This window comes from Plectropomus leopardus, chromosome 14 (assembly GCF_008729295.1).
Source record: "Plectropomus leopardus isolate mb chromosome 14, YSFRI_Pleo_2.0, whole genome shotgun sequence".
In the NCBI taxonomy this organism is placed as follows: domain Eukaryota; kingdom Metazoa; phylum Chordata; class Actinopteri; order Perciformes; family Serranidae; genus Plectropomus; species Plectropomus leopardus.
Genome location: NC_056476.1, coordinates 25953498 through 25978629, shown reverse-complemented (window position 1 = coordinate 25978629; position 25132 = coordinate 25953498). Strand labels below are relative to the sequence as shown.

At 43.0% G+C, this 25132-nt stretch overlaps 1 protein-coding gene across 1 annotated transcript in view; it reads left to right on the top strand.

Moving 5' to 3' along the window:
• Positions 1 to 25132, top strand: part of runx3 (RUNX family transcription factor 3) — a 52833-nt gene that overhangs the window by 11697 nt on the left and 16004 nt on the right. The window contains exons 3-5 of the mRNA XM_042500672.1: positions 9640 to 9881; positions 10627 to 10783; positions 12201 to 12305. Of these exons, the coding sequence (XP_042356606.1) occupies positions 9640 to 9881; positions 10627 to 10783; positions 12201 to 12305 (504 nt within the window). The remainder of the gene's footprint in view (positions 1 to 9639; positions 9882 to 10626; positions 10784 to 12200; positions 12306 to 25132) is intronic.

Below are 25132 nucleotides of genomic sequence, written 5' to 3'. Positions count from 1 at the left end.
TTAGATTTAATTTCATCATCTGCTCGCACTGTGTGATAGCTGTTAAAAGGGAGCTGGGAGAGCGAGTTGATGTGGCTCTTGTGAGAGATCCGTCTCCTGATCTGTGTGTGGCAGCTGGGCTCTGGCAGGGCTCCGGCACCGGGGCTGCATGGCAGTTAAACTGTCACTGGCAGGAACAGTAAATCTTTTGCAGAAGGTGAACGCAGCACGACAGCACCACAGGTGTGTGTGAGTGCACACCAGTCCAAAGTTTGTCACAATGCTACAGTTGCTTGTCTGTATGTCTTTGTGTCTGAGCCATCCAAAGAAGCAGTCTCCAAAATCTTTGAGCTAGACACATTTGGCAGAGTCAGAGTGAGTCAGGATACTCGTGTGTGTGTGTGTGTGTGTGTGTGTGTGTGTGTGTGTGTGTGTGTGTGTCTGTAGGGGGTGGGGGTGCTGTCACTTTGGCAACGCAACTGCACATATTGCAGCGATTACCACAGCGGAAAAATGTTTTTCTGCAACATGCAATTACTACAGATTACAGATTGCCTTCCTTGCATCAGAAGCTCTCGCTAGAAAAGGAGAAACACAGCGCGTTTGTGTGTGTATGTGGATTTGTGTATGTGTGTTGTTACACACAAATAGACAGACAGACACGGAGACAAAGAAAGATGAGAAATGATTATAGCTCACACTAAAAACCACAACTGAAAAAAATGGGGGAGTTGACATATTTATGGGACTCATTTAGATTTAAAAGTTATACTGACTTAAAGAGCCAGGGAAAAAAATTCAATCTGTCCTTCAGTGACACAGGGAAAAGTAGAGTAGGGTACATTTCGAAGGCCTTTGTCCATCATCGTCAAGATTATGAAAACCATACACTGATGTCCTCATAAAGTACACAACCCTAAATGCCACAAGTCATATCAATTTTGGACTTAACATTTTGTTCCAGGTTACAAATCACGCTGAATATCAAAAAGCTTCCTTCAGGTCACACTAAACAATATAGCCCAAAAGTGGTGCCCCGCAGCAAGGCAAGGCCCTATTTACAAACCCACCAGATCAAAACTCAACCCAGAGTGCTCCTATAATAGCACTGGGGCCTTTTGGTGAGCTTACCATCCAATGCTACTTTTAGTGGGTTTTCCAAAGAATAAACAGGCCCAGCAACCACATCACAGACTGCTGACTGTCATCGTTGGGTGAGTGTACCCGACGGATGATGTGAGGGCGGAGCGACCGTGACACGGGGGTTTACGGCGAGTTCTCCCCCCACCCTGCCTGACTCGGGTGTGGTGTGTGCCATTGAACTGCCACTGAAAGGACAGGGAGGGGGCCTGACCGCGTACAACCCCCAAACACCGATCACAGTGAACCCATCAGTGTCTCACTGTGTGTTTCAGGACTTTTCTGGTTGTTGTGAACAGGAAAGAAGCAAGTCCTGATTTTTGGGTATTAAAAACAGGTGTGTTTGTTGACATGCACACATATAGTAGAGGTGGAAGAAATACTCAGATCCTTAAGTAAAAGTAACAATACTAGTGGTAAGAAGTAGTTAATGCCTTTAAAATCTTACATAAATCGTTCACCCCCTTAAATCAAAAATATGTATTTTTCCTCTTACCTGGTTTATCGATCTAGATAGTTTTAGTGAGTTGCCAAGTGTTTGAGATATCGGCCGTAGAGATGTCTGCTTTCTCTCCAATATAATGGAACTAGATGGCAGTGTAGTGCTTAAAGCGCCAAAAAATAAGTACATTTGAAAAAAAATCAACATCATTCTAACTTGTCAAATAGCAACAGTTAGTGTCAGTGGCCCTTGGCATCAGAGACCATCGCACAAAGGCTACCTTTACTGTCAGTATGAGACGCACCAGCATTTTTGATGCTCTGAACTAATGCTGTAGTGTAAGAGGCATGAAAGTCTGCATGAGGTGGAAGGGTTAAACAAAGAAACCAATTTTTTTCTAAACTTTACTACGTGCTTTTGTTGCCAAAACCTAATGAACAGTCTCTCAAGTTTTTTTTAATCTATGTTTAAGTTTATTTTGAAAACTGCAAACTTTTTAAAGAGGGTAACAACAATTTCCTGAAAAAACAGGTTTATTTTGAAAAGACACAATGCATGTAACAAGCGTACATTGGCACGCTGTCCTTGAACATCCTATCTGACACAGATGGGGTACCTAAAGCATCATAGTTTCACTTTTAGGGCAATTGATCAAACGTCAGTACTTGAGCAGTGGATGTGAGAATGTGTTAAAAACTCAACAGCATTGTCTCTTTCCAGGAATCATGACCTAGTTATTCAATATAATCCACAAACCTCGTTGTGAGCAATTTAATGTAAGAAGTATTTCTTTCTACCAAACTACACCCACCAACCGTATCACTGCACAGAAGGAAGCGCGCAGCTACTGCAAGCTCATCTCGTACCACTAAGCTAGCTAATGTTGCAGCTCAGCTGAAATTATTGTTTGCATGTTGAGCTGTCACTAACACGAGCCTCTTGTCCATGAGTAGATGCAGGCCTCCTTCTGCACGGTGATACGATTGGCAGGTGTAGTACGGTAGACAGAAAATAGTTCCTATATGAAACTGTTACAACAAGGTCTTGAGTAACAGGGTCATGATTATTGGGAAGAGACAATGCTATTGAGTTTTTCATATGTATTTTTTTGGGCATTTTGAGCACCACAGGCCAAGTGCCATTTAGCTCCATTATACTGGAGAGAAGGCAGACATCTCTACAGCCGATATCGCCAACACTCTGCAACCCACACCCAAACAATCTATACTGATAAACAGCACTTCAGGTAAGAGGCAAAAACACATATGTTTGATTTTGGGGTGAATAGTCCCTTTAAATAAACGTGCACAAATATTAGCGGCAAACTGTGCAGTACTAAAAGTAAAGTAAAGTTTGCTGAACAGCGGCCCCTCTAGATACAAGCTGTGATTATTACAGGATAAATACAGTAAATGGTGCAACTTAAAAGTGTAGCAGTAGCATGAGTAGAGTCAGAAACTCAGAAAACATGACTGAACCAGTGATGTCAGTTAAAAAGGAATATATATACAGAGTAGGCTAGCATTAGCCACCATATGCTACTGGTCATACTGGTGTATTGAGTCGAGAAAGGCTGCATTTTATGAATGTGAGTTGAACTGAGAAATTTCTCTTTCAATGTACATAGTGTTGCTTAAAAGGATCAGAAGTATCATGATGCAGAATAATGGCCACACTGCAGGAGTCTGAGGTGGATCTGGTTTTGCCGACTTTATATTCAGGTAGTTTAATCAAAAAGGGGTTTCCTACCTGATAATCAGCCCGCCTCAAAAGATCGCAAGATCTGAGGGGGCGTGAAATTATTAATGAGGTACAAAAAATGAAAATACTGGCTTTTGGTAACACATGATTGTATTCATTTTTTAAAACTATTGTCTTTGTTTTGTCTTTGTTTTTTTTTTTCCTGCTAACAACTCACTGATATCTGAAATCATAGACTGCTTCTTTAAGGGGTCACAAACCAAAAACATTGCAAACCACTAGTTTAATCTTCAATGTGCTGTATTTTATAGATTTATCATACTTTTCTTTTGCTAAAGGTCAAATCTTAATCCGCAAAGTAATAATAACTTAAACTGTCATACAAATCTAGTGGAGTAAAAAGTACAGGTACTCAAGTAAAAGTCTGAGTTAAACATACTCAGCAATTTTCTACCACGAGTCTGGAGGCTCTGAGAGCTGTAAAGCAGCACCACTACCAAACTCATCCCATAATGTATTCAATATGAAATGAAGTGTCGGACAGACAAATACATGCTTGGTATGTTTGAAAAATGAATGTAATCTTTAAGAAGTCCATTTACATTCAGCAGACAGATATAAAAACGCAGTTGGAGTCGTCCCCCAGCTGCTATTATGCTGCTCAATTGATTCAGAGGGCTTTTATAAGCCCAGGGCTCCGCTCTTCACCTTTCATAAAATATAAGCTGAATATTAAAGATGCATGAGATGAATGTGCTCATTGTCTCCTCTGGTGACTGCTGCGTCTCAACTCATCACGCTTACATAGTAATTAGCTGCTGGGTTTGGAAATGTCACCATCCTCTTCATCATTTTTTGGATAATAATATACTCTCAACGCCTTCAAGGATCTGGAATTGGGGCCTGACTCTCTTATGAGTTAGTGGGTATATACAGCACTGCAAGGGGAAAATTATATAAGAAAACTATAGAAATTTAAATAAAAATAAAGTGTTTAAAGGTAATTAAGAGCTCAAACAAAGTTTGAGTACACAAGTGCATTCCAGTGATCATTAAAACTAACACAGACAGCCCTGGTGAAGAAAAAATAACATACACATTTATATGATCAAAATTGTTCAATGTGTTTCCTATTTTCTTGTCTGAACATCAAAATGGACAAAAATGACCACCAATTGTGATGTGCTGACACATTATGTAATCAAAATTTGAGAGAGAATCAGCCATCAGAGCAGCGAGAGCCCAAAACCCAAACAGTCTGTACCCACTCACTGTTGTTTAAAAGTTTCTCCATATACTTGTGTATATAAACACTCCCAACGCTAGAATATGATTTGGCTTTGAGGGGACTGGCACAAATGGCTTTGGTGACTTACATCATGCTTGGAAGTCTAATCACAGACACTCTTGTCATATCAAGCAGAAAAAGTCCATTTCATAGCAAGCAACGTCCCCCCCCAAAAAAGAGGAGGGAAGGGTAAACAAGCCCGGCGTTCCACAGCCACCGCAGAATTCATCATTCATACAAAAAAATACCCCGAGCCCCAAAGTAGAGCTAATTTAATCCGAGAGGAATAAAACTCCATTTCATAGAAGTCGTCCATTCAGAACACTCATATTTCCACTGAGCAGAAACCCCCGGCTGAAATCCGAGCAGACACTTTTCGGAAGGAATGCATTCGGTGGGTTGAGGGCCAAAGCTTGCCCTGTAATTTGTGAATGTACAGAAATGTGTGACCGCCACAGCTCCTCTAAAGATAGAAATCTTTGTCTTATGTCATCGCCGAACCTCAAACTATTTCTAATTGCCCCCATAGCCCCCTTTTCCAAATGAATAGCTACCCATCCGAAGGCTTATGTGTGCATGGCTGAAAATAGCCCGGGAGTTTACGCAGCCTAATAGATCATATTCGGTAAAAAAAAAAAAAGATGAAAAACGTTAAAGCCATCTCCACGAATCGGAGACTGTCCCTGTCTTCAAAGTGACTTTTAAGTGGCACTGAAGGCAGTGTGGGTGGCATTTGGAGTCAGGTATACATTTACACACCCCAAAGGCTTCCACTGGTTTCTTTGCTAATGGGGATCATACTCATATTAGTCTTTACAATGTGACTCATTACACATAAAACCTGAAGTAGCTTTCCTTTGGTTTTATACACACACAAGAGGAAGTGCTGCTTTGTAAAGACTCTAAGGAAACATTAGTTAAACTTCATTTTGAACATTTTGTTCAGGTCCCATTTAGAAGCGTTTGAGCGTGCTGCTGCTTCATGGTGTTTTTATAGCCAACAAACCATTTTCTAATACCACAGGGAAGCCCTTTTTTGTTATGAGAGCACGTTATGATTCAGGTCTGAAATACAGCTACCTCTCAGTCACAAGTTTTCAGTAAACAATGCTGTGATAGCTTGGATTATATCTGAAGGATCTATTTTCTTTTTAACCTTCATTGGTAAGAATACTATATGCTGAGGTCCATTTGAGGTGGGTCCAGGGGTTTCACATATCCTCCACGAGTTCTGTCTTGATTTCAGGCCTAACCCTCCCGGATCATTAAAAATCGTTCAGGGGCACGTCGGGCTCCGTCCTCAATGCCTGTGCGGCTGAAACTGAAGAAACTGCATGTTGAAATGTGGAGGTCTAAATGTGACAGGCGCCCGGAGCGCAACATTACGGCTGAGGAGGGTATAGCCAGGGAGTGTGGTCACGTATTAATAATGAACCAAGGCAGGAGAACGACTAAAATATCACCGGCATTGTCATTGTCCCAGATGAGCTGGACGCAAAAATAGAGGCCTCATGATAGGTGATCTGATCAGAGGTGATTTTTGCACTCAGGACTGTGGGGATTTACAGTAGCTGCTGCTGTTAGATGGAGAGATTTGGGTTTAACAGTGGAATATGCTTGTGTGTTATGGGGTCCCCTGACATTTTCAAGTCAATATGAGAAAAACTGAAACACATCAGGCCATGGACCATCAGGTGTTGCTTATAAAGAGCGATTTCTCTTGTTTTCTGAATTGATGGGATGATAGCAATGGCTCCATCGCCAGAATTATAGGAATACTTTTTAGTGTGTAAAATAGTGAGATTTTTTTTAAATGTGTCACCACACCCCACTGAACCACTGTCCTAGTTCACCAAAATAACAAGCAACCGCAAACAAGTGTCAGAGTGTTACACAAGCCTATAGGTTAATATTTCTGTGACCTAAAAAGAAAAAGGCCCCTAAAAATGTTTTAATTCAATTAAATTGTATATTTCAGGCCAAATATCACAAATCATAATTTGCCTGATATGGATTTACAACATAGGACATCCCTCTGTCCTCTGACCCTCACAGCAGATAAGGGAAAAACTCATCTCCCATTTTTTTGGCATTAAAGATTTTTTTGGAGGCATGTAAAAAAAATATAATAAAATAAAGAAAACAATAAAATAATAAAAATGCCAAGAGACACACAGATCATGTATGTAGACTTGATTTATAGGAGTCACAGCAGATAATTCAGATACAGCTTACTGTATTTAAACAGATTTTTTTCTGCTTTTCCTCTATGTGTGTTTGCACATGCTGCATTGACACATCACCAGGTGTTATGTTAGTGTTGTGCAGGTTTGATCCCATAAACAGCTATTGTGAAAATAAGCTCTAATAGTCCTGCATTATTTGTACATTGCTGTAATTAGAGACCGTCTTTTTTTAACTTTTAAAAAGGTTCCCTGCATCTCTCTCCGTCTCTCTCTCTCTCTCTGGCTCTGATTTAGTGTGATGGGGGGAAATTAAGGGAAAATGTGAAGCCACTCCGATGACTCCTCACGCCACTTAACTGCACTTAATTTATTCTCATGCGAGTAAACAACTTAAGAACCGACGCACGCACACAGAGGCGCGCGCATGCGAAAATAAATTGTGTTATTATTAAAATGAAACATCGACTGATTGAAGGCATTGTAAAATGCGCCTCAACGAAAATTCATGACTTGTTCAATAATTATTTTACCGTCAATTTCCTGTAAAATAATTGAACTGAAAACATAAATCATTTTGTCATGTTTTGGAGCGATTTTGATGACTCTAGATGAAATCTGACAGATTTTTTAAAATTACTTTCTGAATCAGTAATATCGCAAAAAAAATATAATAATAATATCAGAATAATGTTTATACTATCATGATCAATGACTAACTGTCAGAGCTCACTGGAACCAGCATTATAACCGTGTATACTGTGTTGTAAGCAATGTTTGGAAACCTGCTCGTGAATTTACAATAAAAATCACAAAATAATGCACCATCGAATTCTTTAAATTCTATATTTTGAAACGGGAATATTCACTGCGATCCATTACATGTCTTTAGTGCGCGGCAATTAAACGAATAAATGTCAGTGCTTTTAACGTAATTCAATTTCTCAACAATAATGAAGATGTTTGTAAATCAACAAAAACCCAAATCTGGATGCGTAAAAATGTCACTTCTTGTAACGACGCACATATTTCACAATGGAGTTCGTTTAACTGATGTGGCTTAAATTAATCCAGATTTCCGACTATCTCCGAGCACAGATAAAAGTTTCTTTTTCTCCTCTCATGTGAAATGTCTGCCTCAGACTGTCTGAGCTGACAGCGATTGAAAAGGCAAATGCGCCAACTAGTGTCAGAAAGCAGCATGGCGGAGGTGCTGTTCAGGGTGTGCCGTCATTTAATGTAACCCCCAACATTTAAGGTTACTAATGAATTCAGCCTCTGGCACACACACACATACACACACTTATTTGTCTGTCGTGCCTTTTGATGTGGAAACAACACGTTTGCCTGTTTATTATAATTCTCTTATTAATGCAATTCAGTCAATTAAAGTGATACGGATCTGTCTGCCACCCATAATTTCACTTATGAAAATGTTATTTACCTGGAGAGGAGGTGTGAAGCCTCCACACAGCATCAAAATGAATAAATGGGAGTAAAACCACAGGTCTCTGTAGTCTAAAACCTTATTCAGATCCATTATAAACAACTGGAGAAAAATAGGTCAAAGTGTGATGGTGATGCAGATCTTATTTCCATCAATTAAACTGTCATAAATCCACACAACACAAAGGCTGCTTTGCACCAAACCAGAATCACTTATTTTACAGTTTTAAATCCATCACATCCAATATCTTTCCCATTTTTAGAGTTCCTTCATCTAATGCCAACGCTGCTTATGTTACTGGCAATAATTTAAAATGTCCAAATAATTCATTTTTCATGCACTTAAGTAAAAACCACATGTCCCGTCTTTTAACTCCTAATTTCTCCCTGCATCATGTTAACGTTTATCATATATATATAATATTCGTTTTGTTTTTTGTTTTTTTTTTAAACACACACACAAGCAGAGAGAAAAGCAGAGATATGTATCAATAACTCGGCTCGTGTGTGACAACAGTATACAGAGCTGAAGAAGGCGCACAGTTTGATTGGTCTGGTGAAAGCCCAACCCAGCAGATTCATTGGTGGAAATCATCTCCACACTCCCAACCACTAAACACTAAAATGACTCGGGTAAAATAATATCGCGGCACTCTGCACTCCGTTCAGCCTCACGGCTCCTTCTCGCGCCCTATAACCCTCGCGCTAAAGGATAACTTTAAAGGAAACTCAGCTGGAGAGGACGCAACTGAATAACGCTTGCTTTTGTGGAGAGAGATCCAACGAGGATAAAGTTCCGACAACTTTTATGCAACAAAAGGACACTGGTGTATCGTACAAGTTTGACTGTCGATATTCGTTTAGTTATAGGCGTTTTTTTTCAGCGGAGTTTGGTGAGAATTGAAGACGCGTCTGGCAAAGTCTGGCTGTTTAGTCGAATTTATTTTAAACTTTAAGAGTCAGCTGGATTGTCTAACTCTCTGCATCACGGCTGGATTACATGATCACTGCCAACACATCGCCACTGATCGGCTATAATTGATTTTAAAGATCTACTGACTGATTTTAAAGTGTTGATAGTTTGTAAACACGCGGCTCAAACTGTCCATCAAGTGTGCGACAGATATAAGACACAAGTTCAGCATTGTGAGAGACTTTGGACACTTTGTGCGTTTAGTTAGAGAACCCTGATGCTCCTCAGGCTGACACATCCTGTGCGGATGATCTAACACGCAGTCATCACAGTTTATTGTTTCTGTTTAAGGTAGCGCAGCTCTCAGTCTTCAGTGCGCTCTCGCCTCCATCCTTTGCGCTCCTGCAGTGGACTCCTGAGACCGTCCGCGTCTGAGGAACAAGACATTTCAAAAACTGTTTTTGTCCTCCAAGAAAAGAGTCCTGCTCTTCTGATAAACCCGGCCAGGTGGCACTGACCCAAACTGTTGTGATGCATATTCCCGTAGAGCCGCCCACCACCAGACGGTTCACGCCGCCCTCCACGTCCTTCCCCTGCAGTAAGCTTGGAGACGGCAACGGGGCCATGGCCACCCCGGGGCCCCTCAGGTCAAGACCGGACACCAGGAACGTGGTGGACGTCCTGGCGGACCACGCCGGCGAGCTGGTCAGGACCGACAGCCCCAACTTCCTCTGCTCCGTGCTGCCGTCTCACTGGAGGTGCAACAAGACGCTCCCCGTGGCTTTCAAGGCAAGACGCAATGGCCTCTAATTTGACTTTATTTCATTTTACTTAAATGACGCACACTGTGGTTTTCTAACTGTGGGAAGAAAAAATGAGAACAGACTATTTTAAAAAACATGACTGTAGTCCAGCTACATGCCTTTTAAGTTAGTCATTTAATTGAATTTATTCTTATAAATAAGAGTTGGCTGTGGATTTTTTTTTTTTTTGTTTCTACATTTTGCTGTTGTATGTTAAATCATTAGATAAGCTCTGCTTTTATTGGCTTCCAATGGCATCCTCCAAAATAATAACATCCTAAATTGGGTCAGAAAATGTTGCAGATGAGAAGTCTGAAATTACAAGAAGTCTCAGAAAAACATCTAATTTTCTATTATTATATTTTTCTGTCTAATGTATTTATATCTTTTATGCTTTATAGGGAAATATGTGTGGCTTATGTGAATATTAAGCCTTTTATTGTGTAAATAATGTATTTGGATCAGATCCGATGAGAGCACAAGGAAAATAAATAATATTAATAGAGTAGATGATGAAACGCATGTGCAATCATCTATATTTAAATGTCTTAGCACACATTGGAGGGTGTAATGAAAGCCACAGCCTTTATGATTTGTGTTTTATTGCTGACACGCTGGTGAAATTGTTAAGTTATTCCTGCTTATTATTATGGGAGTCGGATGCGGTTTTACGCGCGGTGTGTACATTTGGTTTGGTGACCCAGAGTGACCGCCCGCTTTCTCCCGTGCAGGTCGTGGCTCTCGGTGACGTCCCCGATGGGACTCTGGTCACCGTGATGGCCGGGAACGACGAGAACTACTCGGCCGAGCTGAGGAACGCCTCCGCCGTGATGAAGAACCAGGTGGCCCGCTTTAACGACCTGCGCTTTGTGGGCAGGAGCGGACGAGGTGAGCTCAAACTCTCTCAGTCTCTGTCTCAATCTCTCTTTCACACACACACACACACACACACACACACACACACACACACACACACACCACACACACCACACACACACACACACACACACACACTGCGAGAACTGCTTGTAATGCCATTTGCAGCAACATTTGGAAACGCGCTTATAAAAATATAATGGATCATATTTCTGCGTCTAAGCGGACGACTGACAAGTGAAAGCATGTTATTACTTTTTTACTGAATGTGAAAAAAATATTAAACGTCTCGGTCACCAGATATGTTGCACACACATAGGAAACTCCTTCAAATATGGCTTTTGAAATATTTTTCAGATATCTGTTGTCTATTACAAAGATTAAAAAGTACAGATCTGGAATCATTTTAGTGCCCACATTTTGCCAACTAACGTCCATGGGTGTCATCCGAAACATCTGGCTTGCGTCACGGTGAACAGTCGATGTGTCTGTGATTTTCTAAATCCCGGGGAACACAAATAATTATGGTGTAAGTCTGAGGCATGGATAAAAGAACCACCTCGCAATTCACGTCCTGGGGCGATTTGTCAAACTATCTCCGACACCAAAAAGCTTAAAGCCTAATACGCACTATTTATCGCGCTCTATTGTGTTTAATTTATGTGATGAAAAAAGGAAAAAAAAAAATCACACATGAAGGCCTGTTGCAGGATGGAATGCTTGTCGTAATTCCAAAGGCCTGCGACATTTTTGTGACAGATTTAAAACCTATGTATTTTTCAGGAACAAATACTAAAATGAAATAAAAATAACATTAAAAGCATGGTTGTTCATTAAAAAATCTTCAACTAGATGAGGAATTTCCCTCACTCCCCCCAAAGCCTCTTCTGGCCTTTTAGATGCAATTTGAATGCTAAATAAAGAGCTGTGATTTTATGAATGCGAAATTGATCTTTTCGCCAAATGAAAAAAAAATGTAGTCAATACCTTTTATTTCTGCGGTCAATTAACCCACCCCGAGGATTGCTCTTTTTTCTTCTTTCCACCTACTCAGTCTCTTTTTTAACAAGAGCTGCCTTTTTACCGAGCACCGGAGCCGCTGCACGGCGCAGCCTTCCTCCCTCTGCATCGACTTTGATGCAGATGGGAGCAAGATCCTGCCTTGTTGAACAATAAACTATCGCTGTAAACCCTTTTCGGACAATCTGGAACACATTCTCTCAATAATCTAAATCATACCAAGCCATCAAAAGAGGTGGTCCCTTCCTCTTTTTTTGCTTCCTTAATTCAAAGGAGGATGGGACAAAAGCCGGGGATGATTTCAAATTGAACAAGCAAAGTATTGTTGCAAAGACATAGTTCAGAGATAATTCGAAAGGGCCACGACATGTCTTGCATAAATCTAATGGATATGTTTACTGTGCTGCAGGAAAGAGCTTCACTCTGACCATCACCGTGTTCACCGGACCGCCACAAGTGGCCACGTATCACCGCGCCATCAAAGTCACCGTGGATGGACCCCGAGAACCGCGCAGTGAGTACAGGCGCGCACACACCCACCAACACTGTTGCTTCAATGCTCTGTGGCGTGATGTGAATGCTGCAGAGCCACCCAGTCAAAAGCAGCTATTCCTGGTTCTGAAAGTGTGTGGGGGGCTGTGAGTATCTCTGCATGCTAAAACAACTGCATGAGTCATATGCAGATGATATATGAAAATCTAACACTGTAAGCATCTGTGTGTGCATGTGTGCGTATCCATCAAATTGAGGTAAAAATCTGTTCACACGATAATATTTGCCAAAATTCGGTTTCTACTAGAGGTATTTTAGGGTTGAGACTTGGTTTTGGGGTTAAGATTAGAATTAAAACTAGGTTAAGGTTGGGGATGGGTGTGCGGCAGTTATGGTAAGACTCCTGAGAATGAATGCAGGGCAGCACATTGTCCTCACAAGTCAGTAGTGCAGTATGTGTGTGTCTGTGTCTGTGTGTGTGTGTGTGTGTGTGTGTGTGTGCAGCAGGGGCACATGGACTGGCCTAGTCAGAGGAAACTGTAAAGTATATTAAGTCAAAACCAAAGACCACTAAGAGGAGCTGAGTGAGTCTCCAAGCCGCAGGTGGCTCAGCTCAGTCGACCCCTCCTCCCTCCTCCTCCTCACCTTCCCCTGTGCTGGTCAGAAGGGTCGTACCTGACCGACCACATAAGTGGCTCGTTGATTTAACACAGGGCAGACTCCGGCCACTGTTAGGCCTGGCAGGGAGGCCCGGCGTGCTAAAGCTGTTAGCGCCACCGTACAGCCACAGCTACGTTCTCATGTGGTTTAATGCTGCTGCTGTGAGGGATGGTGGAGTGTTACTTACATGAGTCAGGGGGCTGAGTGGCCTCTGTGCGTGGATTTTTTCATGAGATCAAGTTTGGATAGAAGAGATGGGTTTCATGATCGCCCTATGAGGGGATCATGTTGTAGATTGCAATGTTTTAAAGGTCTGTGAACGGGCGGATAGCTGGGGCTTGTGCTCATGTCTGTTGAGGGGGATATTTGGGACAGGGGGGATCTAGCCCAGTCAAAACAGACCACAGCAGGGGCAAGAGAGAGTGGTAGCAAGTGCCACATGAGGGGGGATATAGGCTGGCAGACAGGGAGCCGTGGGGCACACAGAGAGGGGCATCAACCCCCCCACCTGCCAGACTGGACGCTATTTGCAGAGGCATTAAAGAGAATAGTGACTGCAAAGGAGGGAGATAATTATAAACTGTGTGTGTGTGGGGGGGGGGGTAGATGGTTTCAATTTGTCTTTTGTTAAAAGAAAAAAAAAAAGTGTCTGCAGAAATGCATTCTCATGTGCATCTGCTAGTGTCTCAGCTTGAAATAACTGTGTACATTAAGGTTGTCTCCATGTCTGTCTGTCAACATGTTGCAGCTCCAGCTGAGGCGTCAGAGTGGCCCGTGCTACTTTTACTCTGGCGCTGGGTGCTATAAAGTGACACTGTTTAATATAGGGCAGGAGGAATTTAGGGCTCCATTAAACTCTAGTACACGCTGCTGAGAGGGAATTGGTAGAATAACAGAAAATAAACTTTTGCAAAGGCCGATTTGAAAAAAAAAATGCATGCAAGTATGATTTCAATATGTACCTCCTACAGTGTAGCCCCCTGGAACAAGAGATCATTTGATTTGTGGAGATGTTAAGATGGCTGAAATACTGAGTAAAAGCTTATCTGAAAAATGAATAAAACATTCAGTCACTGGGCAGTGAAAACAGATCCAGCCAAACCAGGAAACAGCTCACAGTTAACAGAGTAAGCATTTTGAAATGCAGCACATTTATATTGTTCATTATGTCGGTTTGAGCCGGCTGTCAGATCTGAGCCTCAGATGAGTTTTCACTCCAATTCCGCTTATTGAAAGACTCATAGCCTCAAAAAAGAAATCACTGGTGAGATGAGATAAAGGAGCTTTCTTATTTAAACAAGAAGCACATTCTAAAAGCGTATCAGTCATCCCAACACCGTCAAAGCACAGGAGCACACACACTTCCATTCAGTCATTATTAGGGCCATAAAAATAATCAGATTCTTCTCTAACCACAAGGCACCGCATCATATCTGCTGTAAGACATTTAGAGCCAAAATAGAGAGGCACTTTTGCCAACACATTAAACTCACAGCACTTTTCCATTACAAACCCAATTCTCACTGCTTTAATTCCACATTTTTTTTTAGTTTTCATCAGCAATGCTGCATAATGTTGCCTTTGCACTCTCAGCTTTATCATTCATCGAGTGCAGACAGCCTGAAGCCAGACTTGGCCGCGCTGTGCTCACCTGTCCGCCGGCCTTACGTGCTGTTTGTGTAGGGCCGGCATTTGCATGCTTGCCAGCCGAGCCGCGGCAGGAGCTGGCACACAGGGAGGAGGTTTTATTAATGTTTACTGATCCAGTCAGGAGAACCTGATGGACAGGCCTGCAGCGGCGGTGGCAGCTCGCCTGTGCCAATGTAACAAAGAGACACCAGGCCCTCTGAAAACACTCGAGTTGCAACATAGACACACATGGGCACAAATGTGGACACTAATGTATTTTTACATGCCCACACACATACACATGTAAATGATATAAACATGCACAGGCAGGGCTGTGTTCCTGAACAGAAAGTAGGCGAAATGTTCAGCTAAGTATTTTTGTCTCCTTTGCTGCTGATTTCCTCATCACACATCCGGCATTCGTCATCATCCCCCCCCCCCCCCACCACCACCACCACCACCACCACCACCACCACCACCATCCCCCCAGATGTAGCTGTCATACTATATTATCAAACTTCTGCTGAGGCCAAACTGGAAGCACAACTGTTGCAACTGAACACACCACTTCTGTCTGAGCAGCAGCTTCAACAAACATGCCACATCTAACGACAAGAGCTGAGCTTAAAACACAGAAAAAGGAAAGCAGATGACATAAGTGTCAGGACCCTCCCTGTTTGTCGCTGTTATCAGATTCCTCCTCACCACCGCTCACACATTTGATGCTCCCCTGTAGGGTTATTCTCACCAATTAATCCCACAGCTATATTTTTGGTGCCGTTCTCACTCCCTCACTTATAGATGACATCAGCTGCTGCCTATTTACCCACGGAGTCAGGGGGAGGGGCTGTTTGTATTTCTGTATCTCTCAACCTGAAATTAATCTGTCCCCGGAAAGAAAAGATGAACTCACCACAGGTCAGAGAGATTAAAAAAAAGGGAAATATTTTGAGCTTGTGAAATGATGTTCAGAAATAATTTGCGCAGTGCGGGGACGTGTGTCTTCTTTTTAAGTGGTTGGGTTTGTTTTTTTTTAATATTTAGCACAAAAGTATTTAAATGTGTGAAAAAAGTCTTTGTGATCATAAAGGAAATGTTTTTTTACAAATATAGAGATGTCATTTACAGATATGTAAATCTTAAGATAAAGAAAATAATTAAGAGGGTACGAAAAAGTTTGTGTATGAATGATTTTGAAACTGAGGTTAGATAAAGTTATTTTTGTGAATTTCTGGGGACAGACTCAAAGCTGCTATCTGTGTGTGAAAATCAGCACTCAAAGCTCAAGTCTGTGTGACGCTCAAGTTACAAGGAACACTTTTACAGCTGAATCAGATTGATTAAATAAAAAGCTTATTTTTTAACCCAGCTGAAATTCATTCAAAACGTTGACGCAAATCAGGCATGTGTTTGGTTATTTTTTATTATTTATTCAAATTTTTTTCAGAAAAAAGTTCTTGCAGACTGTTTTTGTTCGCACCCACACGTCTGAGGGTTTTTGAGGTTAAAGACATAGAAAGGAGAGGCAGTTGTTATAATGTTGAGGATGTGGAAGCCTGTTGTACGTTGAGGTCAGAGTGGCAATTTGTCTGATGAGCTTTGAAAATGATACACATGAATACACCCTAACCGCTAACACAATTATATAGTGTACATGCAATACCTGCATACATGCAGATCAAGCTCACGCACTTCCCCACCCATGGGCCCACGCATCCACCGAAATCACACACAAGCGCTGTCGTGTTTTGTTGCCTCTGTTTGCTCGGCTGGGTGTGTTCGCACAGCTCCAGCAGGAGAATGGCGGGCGTAGGGGTGGAGGGGGGAGCGGGGCCGGCGGGGGTGCATGTTGGAGTTGGCGGGTTGATTCTATTTGCATTTGGCACACAGACTGTACAAAGTATGCAAATAAGCAAACAATGACATTTGCTGTGTTATTTTTCCTGTGATATTGCAGTCTCTCTGCAGAGTAAACAAAAAGATAGCATGCATATGGATTTGCGTGTGCGGGTGCTCAGCTCATACACCTGCCAGGTGCGTCCATCTCTTTAAGTCGGCCCCCATAGAACCACGCCCATGCTCCACAAATCACATGAAAGGGCTCACCCTCGGTGCGAATTGCTCTCTCAAAGGCAACTTTGATGTTTGAAAATGGAGATGGGTGTCTTTGAAAGAAAGGCCTACAGGTGTATCAGTGCCAGGGGAGGGGGAAAAAAAAGTGGCATGTCTGATGCTGGGTGCTTTCCTGACTCCTGAGGGCTCGCCATGACTCTCAGACGAATAACCTGAAGACATGGCGGCATGAAAACACACACACACACACACACACACAAACACACACACACACACACACACAGAGATTAATCTCATCAACTAAACTCATGACCACTTCATTTATGATTTGGTGGAGCAGATAGTGTACCACTGACAGACAGATGGGGGCAGATAACGGGGAGATTTTATGTCTTCTTCAGAGACATGACGCTATGTGGCGTCTGCAGTGACTGGAAGCCGTCGACCGCGACGTTCCTCCTCCCTGGGGTCACTCAAGACGCGTCATACTTGGCCTCAGTGATTAGAAGCAGAGTAAATATTGGCCAACTGATAAATCCGCTGGAATGCAGCAGTGCATATTGAATAGGTTTGGACTGATTTCAGAAGGGGAAACACATTCTGAGGTCTGAGGCTTGTGACGGGTGGCGGATGAGGACAGTTTCCTCCGGTAGTTGTGCAAAATGTATTAGGGACGAGCAACCGCATTGTGTCGTTTATTGAAAATATTTTTTGAAACTACTCTGAGGTCTTTTTATCGTTGGATATAAATGAATGCATGACTGTTGCTGTCAGAGTCATTAACGCGCAATTGGACAGACATGAAAGCATCTGTAATATAATCAAATTTTGTTGTGGGAGGGTAAATAAAGGACTGAGATGGGAAGCTCTTTGACCACTGTTGCCACCTTAACCACATCTAGAAGCTTTGAGGCTGCACACACACACACACACACACACACACACACACACACACAATGTGCACACACAGCTGTTGGTAATCCTACTTAGGCTTTTGTACTTAGGCTTCCCTGTGAATGCAGAGCTAATTAGTCTAAATACCTCAATTAAACAGAGATATAAACACAGAAAATGTAGTCTATTTTTTTTCTCTCCTCCCTTTAGCTGCCTCTGTTCGCTCTTCGGCATGTTGCTGCGGCGTCAGTTGCTACTAAAAACAGGAAAAAAGAACAACATTGTCTAACATTTCGAAACAGCGAGATGTCCCCCTCCTCAGGCCAGTTGATGACTGCCAAAGACACACACAATAGCCTCGGGGCGAAATGCCCTTTCTTTTTTCCATTCAGACAAAAATTTCCACCCTGTATTCGCTGACGCCAGATAGAGCAGCAGGGTCTACTACCGAATTATTTACAGAGGGTCCCAGACAGCGCTACTAATTCGCTCTGATGATGCAAGGAGAAGACATTTTCTCAGAATCACTGCCGAGCTCGGCCAATGTCACCGCTGCCCTCCCACACCCGCTCCCCTCTAAATTCACCAGCCAAGCGTCTTTCCTGTTTACCTACCTATGAAGGGAAGTAAAATGCCCACTCTGTGTGTGCTCACTCTTCCTTATTTACACTGACCCATACAGGAGGGAGCCATTACGACCTTTCAGCCGTAATTCAATAAAAGTTCCGTTCTGCATTTAGAAAAATAAATGGCCCATGAGTGGAGGAATATTTTCTCCCCTGCTGCATTATGACAATAAACCGTCTTCTGTGTTGGGGCAGTGGGGACGGGGGTGGAGAGTGTGTGTGTGTATGTGTTGGGGGGGGCGTTGGTTTGTGGGAAGAAGGCACCTGCTGGTTACTGGAAAAGACGCTGTGTACCACCACCCTGCGGTTTTGGATATTTATTTCTTCGGGTCTTAATGGTTAGGAACAGTGAGCAAATAATAGGTGTAGCAAGATCTTTCTTTTGCTTCCAGGAGCAAGGAAGGTTGTAATCCTCTGGGTAAACACAGAGGGAAGCCTTGGCTGGAAACATCACAGAAAAAAGGAGGAGAGGTCAATCTTTGTAACCTCCGCACTACTACTACAGCAGTCCACTAACATGATATAGAAAGTACTCAAAGTGCATGCCCTCACAGTGGAAAATTCACACATCTGACATTTCACACATTGACTCTGACCCACCTGGAATATCAATTCTGTGGAACTACGTGTGTGTGTGTGTGTGTGTGTGTGTGTGTGTGTGTGTGTGTGTGTGTGTGTGTGTGTTTGTGTTTGTGTGTGTGTGTGTGTCTGGGGGCAAATGCATGCTTGTTGCACATTATTGTGTGCGAGCTAGTATGCACAAAGGTGTGAACGCGAAGCCGTTTGACACATCTGCTGGCGTTGCATTGATGTATGTGACAACGGCAGCTTGCTTTCCTTTCCCACAGCCTTGCGAGGCCCCCACCTTTCCCCCGGCACCTCGCTGCTTACAACAACCTGACTACCACGTATGCGCAAACAGACACGCACAACAACCCCCATTCACCATTAGAGCTAAAATAACACACTCGAAGCAGCTTATTGCTTTAATATGATCTGTCACCGGAGCCAAATAGGCCTTCTGTGCCTCGACAAGGCCAAAGCAGCAGCAGCAGCAGCAGCAGCACTGGGAAATCTATGAAGTCTGCAGGCAAGCCGCCAAAAAGGGCTAAAAAACAGCGCTCATATCAACCCCAACACGCCTCAACTCCAGAGTGGAAGACAGTTACACACATACACACACACACACACACACACACACACACACACACACACACACACACACACGTGGAATGGAGGGACAAAAGAGGGATGATTGCTCTCAATGTGCTACGGGCCCTGCTGTATTGTCAGAGAATCCGGGTGCATTGGGTCTTATTTTGGCACCCCTTCATTCTCTCTGCCTGCCTCGACCTGCCTCGCTGTAGGGCTGTCCTTGCGTGGCACTGCTTCTGTTACGCGCACATACACACACACACACACACACACACAGACACACAGAAACACACACACACACACGCAAAGAGCTTTATCCCCTTATCAGAAAAGGAAGGCTGCGCTCTTCGCTCAAACAGTCTCATGTAGCAACTTCCGCTGTGAGCAGCTTGTTTTCAGACCTGCGAGGGGGATTTTCACACTGCTGATGTCCCTAGAGAGACTGATGCATCTGCCTGAGGGACCAGATGATCCCCCAGCTGTGGTCAGAGGGGGGCAAACTGCTGATAAAAGCATGCCAAAACTTTTTTGCTGACCACCTCCTGAAAGCCGAAATGAAAATAATGTTTCCAAAAAACCCCACTTGCCTCTGTATTCCGTGCTGCCATGTTTATGACACAGACGTCAAATCACACGTAGTTTATAACCCAGGAAATAAACAGTCTGTGCATTCAATCCACAGTACTAATATAGTCATAAAACTTAATGCATTCATACTTAAAGTGTTATGAAAGTATTATGTAAATGAGCATAAAGCAGTGTAATGTCTGCGTGTGGCTAGCTTCGATTCATTTAGGCCCAGACGAGACAGCCACAATCACCAGCCAAGGGTAAAACCCACATCCTTCAGGGTCAGCCTCAAAACAAGAACTTTGATTTGTCCCACTGTAAATACCCAAATGTGTGATTGGTGGCCTTGGGACACGCTGGTACCAAACACTCTGCTGCAGAGATGAGCTACCGTGCCAGTTATAGAATGAAAAGGGAAGTTCAAGACAGAGCGGCGGAAAGACTCAGGGTGGGAACGAAAACGTTGGGGGTTCAGGTCTGCTAGCAAGGAGGAAGAGGAAGACAGGTGTACAAGTCTTTGCTCAACAGATGTTGAAACGTCCCCAGCGTCTGTTGAGGGCAAACGGAAGTTTGCTTGCAGGCAAGTAGGCCTCGCTGCAACATGTGTTCAACTGTCGCCCCACATCGCACTGTGGGGACTCAAAAGTCAGATAAGGAGGCTGCATCTTTTTAACACTTCAATTTCAACGCATAGGCTTAAAAAGGAGAGCTAGATGCATTTTGAAGTTATTGATTTGACTCATCAGCACTAGAAAAAAGGTCATTCAAACATATATCAGTCAGCTGCTGTCACAATAGCTTCATACAGGACTTACAAATGCTTCTTACACTGCCCACACATTTTTGTTTGTAATACTATAGCACACTTACACAGACTTTACAGTCCAGACATAGTTTTCAGTGTTAAGTGAGATACATGCACTCCGAATCAATTCTAGTCTGTTATCAGGGGCCTATCAAGTCCATTTATACGTTGAATACAAATATTTACACTTCAAATATATTCAGTGCAGACTTGGGCCGGGGCCAAGGCACGTATTGCCCTTTGCCGTCCAGATAGAGTTTCACTTTGCCCCTGAAAAAGCGCCCAACCCTTTACTAAAAAGAGCTTGTGTTTAATGTGTCTCCCTTTGGACAGGAACATGTGTTTCTTTCTTTCAATGGAGACAGAGACAGACAGACAGAAAGACACGAGAAGCAGAAGAAAAAGTGGGGGATGAGGGGAGGAAACAGGTCGTATTGGGTGATCATTCAGCTGTGGCGTTGGTGTTTAAGGCCCGGCTGTCACCTTACTGAGCAAACAGCGTCTCTGTGTTGAGCTGATATGGGCTTTGTGGAGAAAAAAAAAGGCCGGGTAAGATTCGGTGGAGTTTGCTGTTCATGTGGTTTGGCCTTAAAAACCCTGAGTTTAATCTCGTGAAAAATAGCTTCATACTTTTCACATCACACATAAACTTATCTGCATGTGCTTCAAAGCACAAGAGCAACAGAGCAAAGCAACATCTCAAGTTATTCTGCAGCAGAGATAAAACACTATCAGGAAATAAAAAGACACACATACATACACACTCACAAAACAAAGCGGGCTGAGAGTGGCACACCCATTTCTTCAAAACACAGCCATTGCCTTTCAGTACATCGTTAATACCAGACATTTTATATCAAGCATTTTATTTGTTCTTCATAGACTTCCATAATGCTTTCAGATGATGCGACCGCTACTCTGAGAGGAGGCTAGTAAATCTACAACCTTTAGCATCCATTTCGACTCTGGGTGCTTATTGAGCGCTGCTATTTAGGCCTCATGTGTGCATTGGGCCCCCCATCTCCCAGCTCTATCTTGTGGTTATGATATCATAGAGAGAAAAAACAAGGGCATTCTCTCCTAAGTGCACCCTGACACATTAAATATTCATCCGACCACAGAAACCCCTCTAAAATGGGGCTAGTGTGGAGATGCTGGCACCCCTCTGGCCCACGGACCTGCAGAGTAGAAGTCAAATGTTCGGCGGTTGGAGCAGAAACACTGTGGCTGGAGGCAGGGTCAGCCGGCCAAAGAGAGCGCATTAACACAAGGTTTAACTGGAAGATACAGGCTAAACCACTCCGATAATACAGCGCAGAGACTGTAATGATTTAGACAGTAAAAAAAAAAAATAAAAAATTTAAATTTAAAATTTCTACAGTAAGTACAGAGTAAAGAGGCAAAAAGTTTAACTTTCAGTATAGGTTTACCATGGTTTCCCGCACATTCATTTATTTGTTGTGGGCCACCACGAATAAAACATCCGCCACCACATTTGATTTTCTATTTTTGGATCTGGACTGTACATTAGGTGTGCTTTTGGAATACATGTCTCATTTATTACACATTTTCAGAGCGCAAAGCGTACTGTTGGCACAGATGGAGCAGCAGAACATCAAACACAATGAAAGTAAAACCATTCATTTGGCTGGGTTTAAAAGTTTGCATTTCACTCACAAACACCCGCTTTTCTAATCCACTGATCTGATCAGCGCTAAATGAATCGACTTATCAATTATCCATCCCGCAACTCAAAATTCCACAACTGCTGCTGAGGAAAAAAAGAGGAGCTCCGCCTTTGCTGCGATCATGGAACGGCAAGAACCTCAGAATTTAGACAGGGGACACAGACTGATACACGAGGACACACAAGCAGGTTTATGTTTATGAAAAACAAATAGTTAACTTAAAGAACTTGTATGTGTCCAGTATCCACATGAAAAGTAAGATTTAACTGTAATGCTTATAAAGAAAAAAGAAAAAAATATTTATAAAATAGTTCTTTTTTGATTCATTATGGTTTTTAACAAGCCTATTAACTTGCCAATCTTGGGATGCACATAAAGTAGAGGGAATTATAGTCTGTAGCAGCCACAAATCTTAAAAGACTAGAATCCCTTTTGAAATGTACACAGATACTAATTAAAAGAGGAAAAAGTTGACTTTTTTAGTAGCTATGGTTAAAAATCATAACAAAGTGAGATGAGGGGAAGAATATCTGCTGCCCTCCTGATTTTAACCAACAGACAAAAGCAGAGAGAACGAAAAAGAAGGAGGGGAAAAGAAAGTTTCGAGCCACCTCCCAGTTGATTAGCGGTGTTAACAGCAACTGTGGGGCCCAGGGTTAATGAGCTCCAGGCCTAGTTCTAATGAAGCCTCCCTCCACTACTCCAAAAAAAAAAAAAAAAAATCACCCTCTCGCAGCCCACTAAACCCCCTACTGGAAGCTTCGAACAGTATGTCGCCAAACGCTGTGTGTCCCTGCCAACTGGAACTGCGCCACAGGATCCACAGCTTGACTGTGTGTGTGTGTGTGTGTGTTTGTGGGCAGCTGAATGATCACTTTCATCCCTAAAGAGCCAGCCAATTCATCTTAGACCACCACTGGCCGCAGAAAAACTGACCAATTATCATTTTTTTCCCCCTGCCGTCTGTCTTTTTTTTTTTCCAACCAGAGAGCGGTGGGATGTATCATTTCCCTGACCTCAGCCGTTTGAGGTGGTGTAAATCTCTTAATAACTACACAAGGACACATATAGGGGCTATATTTGGAGGGCCGCTTCCCCCTGGCCGCCCCTGCTCTGGCCTGGAACAGACAGTAGCCACAGTGTCTATGTGGGTGATGGAGACTGGACCTGGCGCTGTGTGTGTGTGTGTGTGTGTGTGTGTGTGTGTGTAAAAGAGAGAGAGTGAGAACGCAGGCCTTCATTCCTTCCATCATAGTTTAAAGAGAACGCAGACTGGCCGCATATGAGCGTGAATAAAAAAGATATTACAGAGTGTGTGTCGGTGTGTGTCCATCCAAGTTCCTGAGTAACGGCACGGAGCAAACTGGTGGGCCAATGGGTGGACTCTCTCTCTCTCTCTCTCTCACACACTCACACACACACACACACACCCGTCCTTTCCTTTGGCGTCAAACGTCTTAATGCTCGGGAAAACAAACAGCTGGAGAGCAGTAACAGAACTGCTGTCTCTGCTCAGACAGATTAGTCATGACTGAGTCTCTCACAAACATAAAAGTCCAACGGATGTGTTGATCAGTGGGTGTGAATTTAAAAAAGTACCATTCTGTGCTGCACTTCGACTTCGGACAGGAGTGTATTCACTGGCTGTCTGTGTTCAGACACTGTGTCTGTGCATCAGTGTGCGTCCCCTTTGTGTGCGCGCATCTGTTTTGTGTGTGTGTGTGTGTGTGAGTGTGTGAGAGAGAGAGAGAGAGAGAGAGTCCACCCATTGGCCCACCAGTTTGCTCCGTGCCGTTACTCAGGAACTTGGGATGGAGGGGAGGCAGTGGGCACAAACAAATGGACAGAGCGGTAAACGAGAGGAAACTTTACCCATGGGTCAGCCTCCGCAGGAAGATATATTGCCCATGGGTCAGTGGAGAGAAAGGACGGGCAAAATCCATATTGGTCCGTCTGCCTTGCCCCCTTTATATAGTGATAAAATATTCAAATCCAGCCATTACTTCACATTAGGCTACTCTGTAGAGATGCCAGGGAGAAAACCACAGAATGTATACATGCCGGTTCACACACAGTTTTGGTGCATTGATAGTAACATTAAAATCTCTTCCTCCCATTAGAGGCATAGCCCTCATCCGGACTCACGTCTGACATTTAAGGTGTGTTCACATGTAGAGCATGTGCTTGTAAGCGAGTGTGTGTGGGAACATGTGTATTTGTACATGTCTGTGTACATGTGTGTCTACATAAAAGGCATGTTCAGAGAGGGTTTTTTTTCTTCTCTTACCATCTCCCCGAACGGGACATCAAAGTGATAAGGGCGCTAAGTGTGTTGGTTAGTTTTCCCGGTCTGGACAAAAGAGATTCAGCAGATATGCTTCACTTATTAGTTAATTCTCACGTCCTGCACACACATAGCCAGAAAAGCTCTTTTTCTCTTTCTTTATCCGTTATGTTGAAGACTGATGACTACATGGTCTGGTAGCCTTGTCTGGGTGTTTCTTTCTGACTAAGTGCTGTGTCAGTCAGACCTAAATGTGTGTGAGTCCACAGGTGTGGGGGTGTGTGTGTGTGTGTGTATGTGTGTGTGTTAGACAGGGGCGGATATTGGGGGCAGGTCTACTCACTGTTTCTTGTTTTTTAAGCAAGGTGAAAAGATAAGATCACCTTGCTTCAGCAGTTCACAGAAATGCCTAATGTCACAATCCAGAGTTTATTATTTCTTAGACTTGAAGTTCAGGGAAAACAG